At 43.8% G+C, this 15,575-nt stretch overlaps 1 protein-coding gene across 3 annotated transcripts in view; it reads left to right on the top strand.

Annotated features, from left to right (window-relative positions):
* Positions 1-15,575, top strand: part of LOC136677833 (partitioning defective 3 homolog) — a 160,105-nt gene that overhangs the window by 26,453 nt on the left and 118,077 nt on the right. For all 3 annotated transcript variants that reach the window (XM_066655498.1, XM_066655497.1, XM_066655496.1), the window contains 2 exons: positions 13,299-13,497; positions 14,714-14,895. In XM_066655498.1, coding sequence (XP_066511595.1) covers positions 13,299-13,497; positions 14,714-14,895 — 381 coding nt within the window. The remainder of the gene's footprint in view (positions 1-13,298; positions 13,498-14,713; positions 14,896-15,575) is intronic.

The raw sequence follows: 15,575 nt of genomic DNA, 5'->3' as shown, positions 1-15,575 counted from the left end.
GGTGAGTCTGTCTGTCTACATTTTATAATCAATAACAACCCAAATATTCTGATTATATTCTCTGAATTATACAGACCTTTTTTACTCAAATATTCCGAGACTTTTTTCCTCAGAATTCTGATTCTTACTTCGGAATCTTATTTTTTCTTTTCTCAACGCCGTGGCCCTAAAACTCCGTGGTTCATTCCTAATGGCTGTTTTTAAGGGACAGTGGTGTTCTGTTTGGTTTAAACAGGTCTGGCCTTGGGGTATAGTTGTGTTTCACTATCCAGAGGAAGGTCAGGTTTGATGGATTATTGATGAGTCACCAAGACAACAGGGCTGACGACACTGGATTATTTGAGTGTATTTGGTTTTGTTCTTTTTTCCCATATTTCATCACTTTTTTTCTTAAATGTATGTTTTTCTCCAGGGAACTACTTTTTAAACACAGTGCTGTGTGCGTGTCTGCGTATGACGCCGTGAATAGCAGAGTCCCAGAAGAGTAGCTATTGGGTAGAAAAAGGCAGCCATTCACTCAAGGTCTTGCGTGCATACACACACACACACACACACACACACACACACACACATCCCATCATCAGCATAGAGCTGTATATAATGGTGAAGTATTTTTGAACCATTGACACACGTCACCGTGTTTTGTGTGTGTGTGTGTGTGTGTGTGTGTGTGTGTGTTTGGAGGGGGGGTATCTGCACGGGCGAGAGATTTCAGTTTGATTGTGCTTCTCTCTCTTCCTTTAATGGTTCTGACTGTTCACTCTTACACAGACACAGCAGTCAGCTGGTCTTTTCCATTATAAACAGCTCCTGTCTGTTTCTGAAGAGCCACGCTGCCCTCTGGTGGGCCGTAGGAAGCGACACACACACACACAGTGATATTATTGAGCTGTTTTCTCATGTACAGGGTAGTTATTGTGATTTACACCTCTTTAGACTGAGTTTTTATTCATTTGGAGGATTTTCCGACATGTGTTTGTTTTGCTCCAGCAGTCACTGGATCAGTTAACCACCCGCTCTCCCGCAGGACGCTAAGATTCAGGCTCCTGCTGCAAGACATTGTGGACAGAACCTGAGAGTCCCACAGGAGCCCCATGGGAATGCAGACCTCTACTGAAACACCATGAAATAAGCCTTGACGGTTAAACCTTTAACCATTGAAACCACATTCACCACAAAATATTGCAAATGCTTTATTGTGATTGGCTCATCGTTTTCACTTGATTATTAATGAGCTACGCGAGGCAAGCATGGTAGGATAGAGAGTCATAGGAGGTGTTGTGAAGGAGGTGCAGACTCCTGTGGTGTTATATTTAGAGCGTGTTAAACAAATTGTAGCTAAATGTTGACATGATTATAAAATATTCTGCGAATTCCCAGCGTCTGACACGAGGGTCAGGAACAAGGAATGGTATGTGTACTGTGACATAATCGAAGACAGACAACACCCAGACAAACGTCTAGCAGAAAGAGGTACAAGCTGCTGCAGCTGTGAGGTTCTGTGAGGTTCTAGACATGTCAACACTTACCTTAGGTTCTTTTTAAAGGATGGACAGCCCACACTGTCCTCCGCGGGACACTCAGGGACTAGACCACATCACACACGGCGCTTCTGTAGTCTTCTGGTTCTTTTTTTGACCTGCGTCCACGATGACATTTGGGCTCACGCAAGAACACAAGCGATGATTGGTCAGCATCAAGTCTGTGTAATGCTGCCACCTCCTGACCAAAACACGACAGAAATACGGTCTAATCTGATACAATGACCGTCGTGAACTTAGGGCTGGACGATACGATCAGAATTTACATCTCGATACATTTCTTCATTTCGGTCGATACGATATAATTCAGATATCGATATATAAACCGTATTAAACCCACTGAAAAACTTCCAAAAACAAACAAGTGACATGACATCACCCTCAAACATTAACCTCTTGAGTGCTGAACTGCCGACAGCGCCCTCTAATGACCAGATCAGTCAGTGACAGATGCTGTAAATAATGTACATTGAAAATCATGTAATTGTTATTGAAACAGTGTATACTGCGATATATATATTGGTATTGAATTATTGTCCAGCCCTACGTGAAAGACAAAATGATTGCTTTGATCTTAGCATGAGCTTTTTGTTCACGTGCATGTTTGTTTCTTGGTGCTCAGTGTTTGATTGCTCTTCACTGCAGCAGCAACAAGTCATTAATACTCAACCACTCACTGAACTCTCTGTTTAAAGGAACAATAGGTAAGATTTTGGCTCATGGGCTCCCACCCAGTGTGAATAATATTTTACAGGACTGTATTGAAGGGGGAGGGAATGGGGTGCTTAAAAAGTTACATAGTACAGTTTCTGTGCAAAGTCTCTATTCCCCGTTACGGGTCAGTGGAGCACCACAATGATAAATTACCATAGTGTTCCTTTAATACACAGATATAAAAGATATATATTAATAAATAACTGCATTCCTTATTTATTTTATTCCTAAATGTGGCACAGGTAAATATTCCTATTTTCATATTTAGGTTATTATTTCTGTTATTAGTGCATCGTGATTCCTTGTGTTTATTTACGTATTCGTACGTTTATTCGAGCTGTAACACAGCTGTATGACTCTGGTCACTGACCTAGGACAAAGGCAGCGGTGTTTTTACAGACCAGGAACTCTCTCTCCTGCTGTTTTTGATTACAGCAGGATCTTTATCTAGCTCTTCTTTCATGTTCACACTTTTCTGTAGTCCTTTTTTTAAACATTCAAATCAAAGCAGACGTCAAAAGAAGGCTCTCAAAAGAATCTGATTTCATTTTGTGTTAAACTTTAATGCGAGTCTGTGGGAGGATGATGATGATATACAGCTGCAAGCCCGGCTCCTCTCGGAGGGGAGCAGAAGCGTGCAGATCCTCTTTTGAACAACAGGGGGTGCTATAAGTCCATTCTTAATTAATTTTTTTATTTATTAATTTTTTTTCTTCTTCAATTCAGAGACCGAGTGGCTCTTGGGGGCACAGCATATTTCTTTTCACCTCTCCACGTGTGGGAGTGTACCCGTCCAAACTGTGTGTGATTGACAGCCCGTGCTTGATTATAGACGTGTTGCACAGGATAATTGTTGGTTGTTGTGTGTGTAAGGGCTGGGATTTCGTTCCTCTGGCATCGTAATTGTGGGTTTGAGTAAGTGATGGGGTTCTCTGTGTTTATACCGTGTAATAGCGGATGTTCTGCAGCCACATCAGGCCTGAGGATGGGCAGCATAATTAGATATCGGTGATGACTGGCGCGGTAGCCATTTTGCAGGCTTGTTAGGCAGTAATCACCTATTTTGCATAAGAAAGAAATCTAAACAGATCTAGTTTATTGTAAACAGCTTGTTCTGTGATTTAAATTCACTTTCCTTGTTAAAGGGACTGATCAGTTGTACCATTGTCCAAGCTTTCGGTTTAGCATCAGGAGATCGCAGTCTACGAAGTACAAAGTATGTGTGGGCGGCACAGTGGAGCAGCAGGTAGTGTCTCTGTCACAGCTCCAGGGACCTGGAGGTTGTGGGTTCGAGTCCCGCTCCTGGTGACTGTCTGTGAGGAGTGTGGTGTGTTCTCTCTGTGTCTGCGTGGGTTTCCTCCGGGTGACTGTCTGTGAGGAGTGTGGTGTGTTCTCTCTGTCTGTGTGGGTTTCCTCCGGGTGACTGTCCGTGAGGAGTGTGGTGTGTTCTCCCTGTGTCTGCGTGGGTTTCCTCCGGGTGACTGTCTGTGAGGAGTGTGGTGTGTTCTCCCTGTGTCTGCGTGGGTTTCCTCCGGGTGACTGTCTGTGAGGAGTGTGGTGTGTTCTCTGTGTCTGCGTGGGTTTCCTCCAGGTGACTGTCTGCGAGGAGTGTGGTGAGTTCTCCTTGTGTTTGCGTGGGTTTCCTCCGGGTGACTGTCTGTGAGGAGTGTGGCGTGTTCTCTCTGTGTCTGCGTGGGTTTCCTCCCACACTCCAAAAACACACGTTGGTGTAACACAAGATTAGAGCCATAATAAATGATCATACTTTTACTTTTGATGCTTAGGTACATTTAAAGACAAATACTTTTGTACTTTTACTGAAAATCTAAATGGAGGACTTTTACCTTTGGTATCTTTACTTTAACTCTAGTACGTGATTTGTGTACTTTGCCCAGCAATGATTATGCCAATGATTGCCAATTTTGAAAAACCATATCAACCTTTTGTTGATTGGTCCTTGATAAGTTTATGATGTCACAGGTGTACACACACACACACACACACACACACACACACACTCACACAAAATTGCACTCTCAAACAAGCATACCCTCTATGACAACTTCTTGTTTCCTCCTTTGGGAAGGAAGTGGTCACAGTATATAAACAGGAAGAGGAAGCGTGGAGTCTTGGGCTACTTTTAGAGACCTTTGCCACACGGACACATTCCATATACCGTCATACACCATCTTCTTCTTCTTTTGAAGTGTGGTAAAAACCACACAAGCAGCAGCCCCCTAATTCCTGCACGCACATTTCAGGAAATTATCACAGTCCACAGGCACACACTCAGTGTGTGGTATGTGTTGTTTTTGAATGTGGCACCTAATGGTAAAGCCATTTAGTCTAATCAACAGCATGTTCCTGTGGTACCTGGCACAGATGCGTGTGTGTGTTTTAAAAGCAGGGCACAGGGTACAGTGGATGAAGAATAGAAAGTAATGTGATGTGGAAAGCAGATGCAGGTTCAGGAGTTTATCAGTAAACTTTCGTTCATTAATTCATCATTGTTTCCCTCTTTTGTTCCTGTTGCGGTTACATTCAGCACCGTGTAAGCATTGTTCCCAATGTGCTGACTGGCTTCCACTAACCTGCCTGCGAAACTAAAGCAGGGCAAAGAGTCATCTGCTTTGTCAGTTTGTCAGTTTTTACTTGTTGCACATTTGGCTTTCACTGGAAATTTTCATCAACCATCGGCTCAAGGAGCATTTTAACCTCTTCAAAACGCCTCGAGGTAAAGTTTACGAACTGCCGCTATGAGTCTGATTTAAAATAAATGTGAAAGCTGCTTCAGAGATTTTGCAAGCGTTGAGTTTGTGCAGGATTTGAATGAGTTTAGTGTTGATTGACAGGTCTCTCCAGCCAATCAGCGCTCTGCAGTGTTCACACATCACAGTCAAGTACTTGCTTGGCTCGGTTGGAACCCGGCGTGAGCAGGGACTGAAAAAGTACATGGTTCCAGGGACCAGGACCTGATTTGGCAAAAAAGCTGAGTCGAGTGTAGGTTCCATGCAGTGGAAAAGCGCCATTAGGGAATTCAGGTTGAATAATATCCATATTTAAGGACTTCCAGTCGAATGGGGAGCTCCATCCAGTGATTTTGGCGTGACCTAGTGTCGTTTAAAGCGTACACTAAAAATTCAGCGTCAGAAACCTCATCTCATGTTCTTATGATTGCAATCAAGTTCTCACAGCAGTGCCTCAACATCTAGTGTAAGGCCTTCCCAGAAGAGCACAAGCTGTTACTGCACCAAAGGCTGAGAAACTACTTCATACACACCCCTGCCCCCCCCACTCTGTCTTTCTGCTTCTACCTCTCCCCTGTTTTTCCCCCTCCCTATCTCCCCTTTGCACACACACACAGTCATAATGGGTCGTGGAGCTCTAGGGACAGCTGTGGTCAGTCTTTGCTGACTGCTGGAGCGGCCAGAGAGGAGAGTATGTGGCTGATGTGTAAAGCAGACTGTTTGCGAGTCTCAGAGGTCACGACCTTTTGGATAGACGACATGGTGAGAGATCTGCACAGGAAGTGAGGGAGCGAAATCTCCTGAGAACTTCCTGTCAGAACCCTTTCCTAATGCTCTCCACTTCAGAACCGAGAGAGAGAGAGTGAGTGAGTGTGTATATTAGCTGAGATTTATAGCTCAATCAGTGTTTCTGTTTCTGTAGCAGCCCCCAGTGTTTTACTGTGAAACAGAATAACAATTCTCAACACTGCAAGAAGACACTCAGCGGTGGGACTTGCGCAGCCTGTGTGTGTGGGGGGGGTGGGGGTGGGATTGAGAAACGACAGCTTCCCTCTGTTGTGTAAAACATTTCACATAGAATGGATTGATGAAATTAAGCTAATTAAGATTTGTATAAAGCAGTATATAATAATAACAGGAATGTCTACAACTCTGGGTAACTGCAGTTCTCTCTGGTTTGTTTACATTCAGAAGCTCAGTGTCTTTTTAAGATGTCGTGGTGTAATTGAAGAGAAAAATGAGTGTTTGTACGGAGTTTAAATGGTCTATTTTTAAGTTTTATTCATCGTCTTAATGATCTCAGAAACCGAGTTGGCTTTTTCACGTTTCCTTTAGATAAAAATATTATCTGGCACCCGGAACTGGGTTCCTTTTTGGTACCTGCTCGCTCATGGCTCCAGACGAGCCGGGTATGGACTAAACGAGAAATGTAAACCCCGCAGAGCACTGATTGGCCAGAGAGACTTGATAATCATGAAGAAATGCAGACAACCGGCACCAACTAGCCGTTGTGTTACATCACCAAGATAGAGACCACGTTTGGTGGCAAATGAAAGACAACCAGCAGGAGCTGGACTGTGCAACAAGGAACAGAAAAACAATAGTGATCTGTCTGAACTCGAGGCTGTGGTTAATCTCTAAAAACAACAACAGTACGCAAATACATGACGAGTAAACAAAGCCTAACATTACCGCTCCTGTATTGTGGTTTCCAAAGCCCACTTTTCCTGTAAGCGGTGGTGTATTGTGACATCACAGCTATATTTCAGGGCTAAGCTGTGCTCATGGAAAGACTACCGGGGTCCATGTGCCAAAAAGTGAACCGGGCCAGGCCAAGTATGTACCAGCAGTGGAAAAGCACCATAAATAGAGGAGAAAATGGATTGCGCTGATTATGCTCATATGGGACACATGTAACAAGCAGAGCATTCCCTGTGTGTGTGCTACAGTTAAATAAGTCCCTGTGGGTACATGAGGCTGAGCATTGGTTCCCAGGCAGTGTTGCTGATATGACAGTGTGGTAGTAATGACCTGTATATACTGCTGACTGGGAACAATACAGAGACATCAGCTGTTCATCAGCAAAACAAAGACACCTTACAGCAATTTCATGGCAGGTTTATTACAATATAGAAACTGTTAAAGAAACACTATGTGATAGTTTGACCATAGAATCATAGATTCAACATTTTTGTGACGCTCCACTGAGATGTAACAGGGAATAGAGCCCCTGCCGTTGCTACTCCTGGCTCAGTGCTTCAGAAACTGCACTATGTAATGTACGAAACCACCCACCCTCCTTCCCCCTTCTCATTGATTTCAATATAGTGCTGTAAATATGAAATACATTAGGGGGAGCCCCAGGAGCCACTTGAATAATTATATCTTTATATATTAATTATAAATATTATATAGTTAATTACTCACCTATGGAGCAGGAATAAAGCAATATTCATCTTTCGCGGATTCGCTACTTCGCGGGTTTTTTCAAGGGGGCTTATGGCCGCTTTATTGCGGATACGAAGGAAAATCTAGTAAGTAGTAAGTACGGTAAGTAATTCTTACGTACGGTACATGTGGTGTTCACGTCCACATCCGAGTGAAATTTACTGACGCTGAATCACAGCTTAGGAATGACTCTATTAAAGAAACTGGTGGTATATCACATGTAGTTCCAGCTGAAAAACATTGTAGAATGACTGTTTAATAGAAAGGGTGGGTTGTTAACAGTAACAGGGAGGGTTTTAAAAGTCCAAATACTCGTTAAATACATAAATATATTTTTCCTGTACTTTGTGGAAATTCGTTTTTCGCGGGTGGGTCTTGGAACGCATCCCCCGCCAAAAACAAGGGATCACTGTATGTGTAATTTGGTGCATTTACAACCATGTGGAAGAAGTTTAATGTACATTTTTGAACCACAAACGCTTGTGCCAATGTGTTCTACTGCCACAACGATGAAATCTATTGAATATAGAGATGAGATCACTTCTGTTTCTAGATAGCAATTACGTAGTGCAGATGTTTACATATATCTCTAGAATTATTTACCTTAGTCCACACTCTTCAATCGTTCAGGTTATCATGCAGTGAGGGGTTGTGTCTAAGGGAATGTCCAGCCTTGGCTGATTGGTTACGCTCGCTATTAAAATATTTTACAGCCTGAAAATGAAAAGGCAGACAGTTTTGGTTTTAATTGTGGCACTGAAAGCATGTTCAATGCTGAAAATGGAATCTCAAACTGTCTCTTAGTCTTTAATGTATTACCTCTTTTCCTCTCGTTTTAATTTGCATTTTCTCATCTGGAGCATGTTTCAGTTGAAAAGGAAAAGTCCGTAATGCGTTTTGTTTTAACTCTGACTCTTTATACAGTTCGTGAAGAAAAGTAAAGTAAAGAGGTTTCTTTTCCCAGGTGCCTTTGTCATTTCGGATCTGACTCTGTGTCATTATCCCACTGTTGATTATTGAAAATTAAGTGAGAAGCTTTTTTTTTAATCTTAATTTTTGTCGTCGATGACCCGTGCTCCAGTAGAAAAACTGCATTGTGAATGAAGTCATTTCATCTTCAATTTATTTATAAAATATTCACATGTGGAAAGTGCAATGGCCTTTGAATTTTGTCGTTTTAATTTCAGTTTCCTTTTTCCTCCCGTTCACTACACTCCCACATAAGGAAAGATTTTCAGCTATTTTCCTGTGCTAGAGACAAATGCCCCTCTCAGGCCCAGTGGGGGAACACTGATGAAGCCCCCCAGAGAGACATTAGACCGCATGCATATGAAGTGAACGCAGTACTGGGACGTATACGGCCTGCTCTATAATAAGACACCTATAACAGGATGGTGGACATTCTGGATTGTTCATAAACAAGCCCAGGGCCATTTTTGTCCTTGTGCTGTACATAGACACATCCATCATACTCTAATTACATCAAGCTCTCTGTGTGTTATTGTATCAAGGCCCAGTCACAGTTTTTGCTGCATGCGTTTCTGTGTTAAAGAAGCGCAGTGTGAATAAATCTCGAGTGCGGAATACGGTTGTGTTATGATATGGTGGACTTGGATACACACATTTGTACCACCAAAGGGGGATGTGATGTAGCAACAGTGAAGCTCTAAAATGGAGTAAACGCTAATTTAACCAGTGTTCAAACCTGTACCTTTACACATTCACTAGGTATAAATATAAACACATGAAAGAGAACCTGCGCCTCACATGGTCCAGAGACGAAGTACGGTTGTTTAGTTTGACTGTAAATTTTAGAGAAACCTTTCAGTGTGTCACGGAGCCTTACGTGCCTTAAATGTGTGAAGCACCTCACTGAACTGACCTGGGGTAGAGTGAGCATCACACTGAACACTCTCTCTCCTTGTTAGGAAACTGGAGTAATAACTCAAGTTTAACAAAATGATCCACACGTGTTGTATATTGTGTGTAAACAGACTGTCGTTATTAAAAATACACTGATTACATAAAGGTATTCAGTAGAATGTGGATCATGAAAACACTCATCACTTTGTTGCAGTACGTTGTTGTGAGTGAATAGTGTGTAAAATAATTTCAGCCTGATTTTTAAATAATAATTTATTTTGTAAACAATTTATATTAACACTGGTTTTAAATGGGGACAACTTTAAAAGTTTTATTTTATATTTAAAGTGGTAGTTCACGATTGTAATCAAAAAACACATTTTATAAAATTCATAATAGGTTTCCTCACCATTTCCTCACCATCAAGTCCAGTGAAGTCCAAACCCCAGCGCCTGTAAATTAATTAAAAAACAAAGTGTCTCAGTCCGGTACGCTAGGCTTTCTCACTCTGGAGTTGTTTAGACGACGAAGAGAACTCCAGAAGTTGAAAAGCATTAACCGAGATGAGGATATTGCTCTATTCCTGCTTCATAGGTGGGAAATATTGACATATTTTTGCAGTTTCAAATCACTTAAGGTGGAAATTTCTCAACTCAGGAGACGGTCTGCGCTAACAGCAGCGCTACAAACTAAACACCTTGAGTTATAAATGAGTTTCTGTAAAAACAGTTATTTTTTCCCCTCAAACACGCAGCTCCACCTTAAGGCTTCCCCACAATTATAGACATTTCCTTTAACTCTCATTAAACAGTGCAGATTGTTTCATTTACACAGGACTGTTCAGACTGGCTTTAAACCCTTCTAATTATAAACAACACTGAGCCGAGGTGTTCTCTCGTATTGAACACTACTTTCTGCTAAAAATAGGCATTTAAGCAAAATCATCATTCATTTCTCTCTCTCTCTCTCTCTCTCTCTCTCTCACACACACACACACACGCTGTCATATACCACCCGTCAAAGACAGGCGCACACACACACAGACACACACACACATGCACACACATACACACACACACACCCCTCCCACACATGATTAGGATCAGATGGCCTCTTTTAAAGCAAGAGTTGCCTCACTGTCCCAAATACCTCAGTGTCTTCAGGGACTCAGACGTGGGAATGTCAAAACACTGCTCTAATTGAAGACACACACACACACACACACACACACACACACAGCTAATCTTATAGTTTACTGTTTATTGAGTACAGACTGAAATATATTGTGAAATAGGGAAGAGTGGCCACTGTGTTTTTGGACAAAATCTCACTGTTGCTTTTTGTTTTTATTTAAATATTAAAGCATACATTTTAACATACCATCTTTTTATTAGGGTTTTAACAATTCTCATGTACAGATGCAGAAATCAAAAAAAGAATAGACAGAAAATAGAATAATAAATAAGTAAATGAATTCAGAAGGGCGTACACATTGGCAGCAGTCATTCAAACGAAATGGGGAGCGTACCACAGAATTAAACATAATTAATGTGTTAGTACAATGGAGGGTTTAAGGGAGGTCTAACAAGGATAAATTCTCTAAATAATGGAGAAAGGGGTTCCAGGTTTTGTGCACCATCTCTCCTTTATGTCGTGTTAAAATGACCTCAGAAATGGGGGAGTAGAACTGCTCTAAATCTATTTACAATAAATCATTACTGTATTAACTTCCATTAAATGTGAAGGTTTTAGCCGTTGTCTGTAAGTCACTGGTTTGGAGACACAGTGTGGACCTTGAGTTGTAGTTTCTTTGAGTAGTAACGTGTAAAGTTATACTGTGAAGATTAGTTTGTGCAATAAGTTAATGTTAGTTAATGTGCAATGCTCCATTCTAGAAGAACTTAGAACAAAAAGCATTTATTCATTTATATATTGATTGATTGTTGTTGTTGTTGGTAAAAGTCCTTTTTTCCAGTTATTTGTATTTACATTGTGATCCTTCATAACATTTAAAATGACTCTTTACATCTTATTAATTGAATAATTCATTCATTCATTGTCTGTAGCCCTTATCAGTTCAGGGCGGCGGTGGGTCCGGAGCCTACCTGGAATCACTTGGTGCAAGGCAGGAGCACACCCTGGAGGGGGTGCCAGTCCTTCACAGGGCGACACACTGACACATTCACTCACACACTCACACCTACGGACACTTCTGAGTCTCCAATCCACCTACCAACGTGTGTTTTTGGAGCGTGGGAGGAAACAAGAGCACCCGGAGGAAACCCACGCAGACACAGAGAGAACACACAACACTCCTCACAGACAGTCACCCGGAGGAAACCCACGCAGACACAGAGAGAACACACCACACTCCTCACAGTCACCCGGAGGAAACCCACGCAGACAGAGAGAACACACCACACTCCTCACAGACAGTCACCCGGAGGAAACCCGCGCAGACACAGGAAGAACACACCACACTCCTCACAGACAGTCACCCGGTGGAAACCCACGCAGACAGAGAGAACACACAACACTCCTCACAGACAGTCACCCGGAGGAAACCCGCGCAGACAGAGAGAACACACCACACTCCTCACAGACAGTCACCCGGAGGAAACCCACGCAAACACAGAGAGAACACACAACACTCCTCACAGACAGTCACCCGGAGGAAACCCACGCAGACACAGAGAGAACACACCACACTCCTCACAGACAGTCACCCGGAGGAAACCCACGCAGACACAGAGAGAACACACCACACTCCTCACAGACAGTCACCCGGAGGAAACCCACACAGACACAGAGAACACACCACACTCCTCACAGACAGTCACCCGGAGGAAACCCACGCAGACACAGAGAGAACACACCACACTCCTCACAGACAGTCACCTGGAGGAAACCCACGCAGACACAGGGAGAACACACCACACTCCTCACAGACAGTCACCCGGAGGAAACCCACACAGACACAGAGAACACACCACACTCCTCACAGACATTCACCCGGAGGAAACCCACGCAGACACAGAGAGAACACACCACACTCCTCACAGACAGTCACCCGGAGGAAACCCACGCAGACACAGGGAGAACACACCACACTCCTCACAGACAGTCACCCGGAGGAAACCCACGCAGACACAGAGAACACACAACACTCCTCACAGACAGTCACCCGGTGGAAACCCACGCAGACAGAGAGAACACACAACACTCCTCACAGACAGTCACCCGGAGGAAACCCACGCAGACACAGGGAGAACACACCACACTCCTCACAGACAGTCACCCGGAGGAAACCCACGCAGACACAGAGAGAACACACCACACTCCTCACAGACAGTCACCCGGAGGAAACCCACGCAGACACAGAGAGAACACACCACACTCCTCACAGACAGTCACCCGGAGGAAACCCACGCAGACACAGAGAGAACACACCACACTCCTCACAGACAGTCACCCGGAGGAAACCCACGCAAACACAGAGAGAACACACCACACTCCTCACAGACAGTCACCCGGAGGAAACCCACGCAGACACAGAGAGAACACACCACACTCCTCACAGACAGTCACCCGGAGGAAACCCACGCAGACACAGAGAGAACACACCACACTCCTCACAGACAGTCACCCGGAGGAAACCCACGCAGACACAGAGAGAACACACCACACTCCTCACAGACAGTCACCCGGAGGAAACCCACGCAGACACAGAGAGAACACACCACACTCCTCACAGACAGTCACCCGGAGGAAACCCACGCAGACACAGGGAGAACACACCACACTCCTCACAGACAGTCACCCAGCGCGGGACTCAAAACCACAACCTCCAGGACCCTGCAGCTGTGACTGCGACTCTGTGTTTCCCTGAATGAATAATGCAAAATATATTTGAAGAAAAATGTGCAGTTCAGCAATATTGTCTGGTTGTTCTGTTATTAATTTCTCTCTCTCTCTCTCTCTGTAGTTGGTGGCAGTGTATGAGGAGCAGGAGCCTCATGTTGGAGGTGATGGGACGAGTGCGAGTTCTACTGGTACCCAGTCTCCAGACCTCTTCTCTGCAGATGTTTCCTCCTCCACTCCGCTCTCTGCCTTCCAGCCCTTCCACACCTACAGTGCACAACCCAACAGTGAGATAGAGGTCACCCCCTCCACTCTCCGCACCAGTACGTACCACTCTGAGTGTTCTTCTGAAACACTAATAAGACGGAATGAATCACTGGAGGAAATTGTATTTTCAGGTCTCAGTCCAATCTGTCTTGGATTTTGTTGCTCACCACAGACCAGAATCTGCTGCTGTGTGCACCACAGAAAACCGACTGGTGGAAACTATGCACACTTTTAACACCAAAGCTTACAGCAGGACCACACACACACACACACACACACACACACACACAGGACGAAAGAGAGAGACAGAGATAAGGTAGTGGAACACTAAAGCCTTATTTCTATGGGAGGACACTAAAGACCAAACCCTATGGGAGAGGGAAACTAAAGCTTTAATTGTATAGAGAGAGACACTTAATCCTAAACTATATAGTGGTGGGACACTCTGACAAAGTCACTTAAGCCTGATTTCTGTGGGAGAGAAACACTCAGTCTTAAGCTCCAGGGGAGAGCGACACTAAAGTGTGCAATCGTATGTTGTGTAAGATGTTTCTGTTGGTGTGTAACTGCACAGATGTAGTACAATTACACGCATCAAATCATGAGGGAAGTGATTTGGGTTCCAATATTATCATGAAAATTTGGTTAATCAATCTCTCTCTCTCTCTTTCTTTCTCCTCTCTCTCTCACTCTGTCTCTCTCTTTCTCCTCTCTCTCTCTTACTCTCTTTCTCTCTCACTCTCTGACTCTCTTTTCTCCTCTCTCTCTTACTCTCTCTCTGTCTCTCTCTCTCCCCTCTCTCTCTCTCTCTCTTTCATTTCTCTGTCTGTCTGTCTCTCTCTCTCTGTCTGTCTCTCTTTCTCACTCTCTGTCTCTCTTTCTCCTCTCTCTTGCTCTCTTTCTCTCTCACCCTGTCTGTCTCTCTCTTTCTCCTATCTCTCTCTTATTCTTTCTCCTCTCTCTCTCTTACTCTCTCTCTCTCTCCTGTCTCTCTTTCACCTCTCTCTCTGTCTCTCTCTGTCTCTCTTTCTCTCCTCTCTCTCTCTCTCTTTTTCATTTCTCTCTGTCTGTCTGTCTCTCTCTCTCTCTCTCTCTCTCTCTCTCTTTTTCATTTCTCTCTCTGTCTGTCTGTCTCTCTCTCTTTCTCTTTCTCTGTCTCTCTCTCTCTCTCTCTCTCTCTCTCTCTCTCTTTTTCATTTCTCTCTCTGTCTGTCTGTCTCTCTCTCTTTCTCTTTCTCTGTCTGTCTCTCTCTCTCTCTCTCTCTCTCCCAGACATGCCATTGCACGTGAGACGCAGTAGTGATCCTGCGCTGTTGAGCTTGGCAGCAATAACGTTCTCTGAGCCTCGCTCTCAGCCTGAAGAACCCTCCAGAAAGAACCCCACACGCTGGTCCACCACGCCTGGCTTCCTGAAACCGCGCTATTCCACCGGGACCAGCAGCTTGGAGAGAAAGGTACAGCTCAGGCTCACGGTGTAGGTCCCCACTCAAATCAAATTGAGCTGTGACTCAGACCAAGCTTTTTTTTTTTTTTTTAAGGCTCCTTCACTGTTATTGGCTGAAAAATAAAAATAATTCCTCCCTCTAAAGTGTCAACTCACTTTCTAATAACCTAGTGTTTTATTAAAAAAAGCACAGGCCGAAGTGTTACGCATTGGAGCAGTAACTAATGACCCTGAAGTGTCCATGCTCACTGCTAGACCGTTTCCCCTAGTGATGGAGCACCATCCAGTACTTTTGGGATGAGCTGGAGTGGTGACTGCAATCGTCCTAAATCAAAACCTTTGCTCTCAACTCTATGTAGCCGTTATTATTACTGGATAATATTTCATGTGTTCAGTAATGGCAGAACAGGGCAAGGTTAGGTATTTCTGACCATGAGAAAATGTCTGCTGGGCCTCACAGAAGAGCGAGGAAGGTCTCTGTTGGATTCTACATGGAGCTGCTTTATTTAAGTTTCCTACTCTTGCTCCCTGATCTACTCCCTCACTGAACTTATCACCTTTCGCCTCTATACGACTCTCTGGATGCCGTACATTGCTCTTTTTCAGCAAAATAAGTGTCCAACCCCATCTGGCTTATATTATGCCCTGTATTACAGAGAGATGAATGCAGATGTTCACTAAATAAACGCA

This window comes from Hoplias malabaricus, chromosome Y, assembly GCF_029633855.1.
Source record: "Hoplias malabaricus isolate fHopMal1 chromosome Y, fHopMal1.hap1, whole genome shotgun sequence".
Taxonomy (NCBI): domain Eukaryota; kingdom Metazoa; phylum Chordata; class Actinopteri; order Characiformes; family Erythrinidae; genus Hoplias; species Hoplias malabaricus.
Note: the sequence above shows the minus strand (reverse complement) of the source record. Positions and strands in the feature narration are given on the sequence as shown.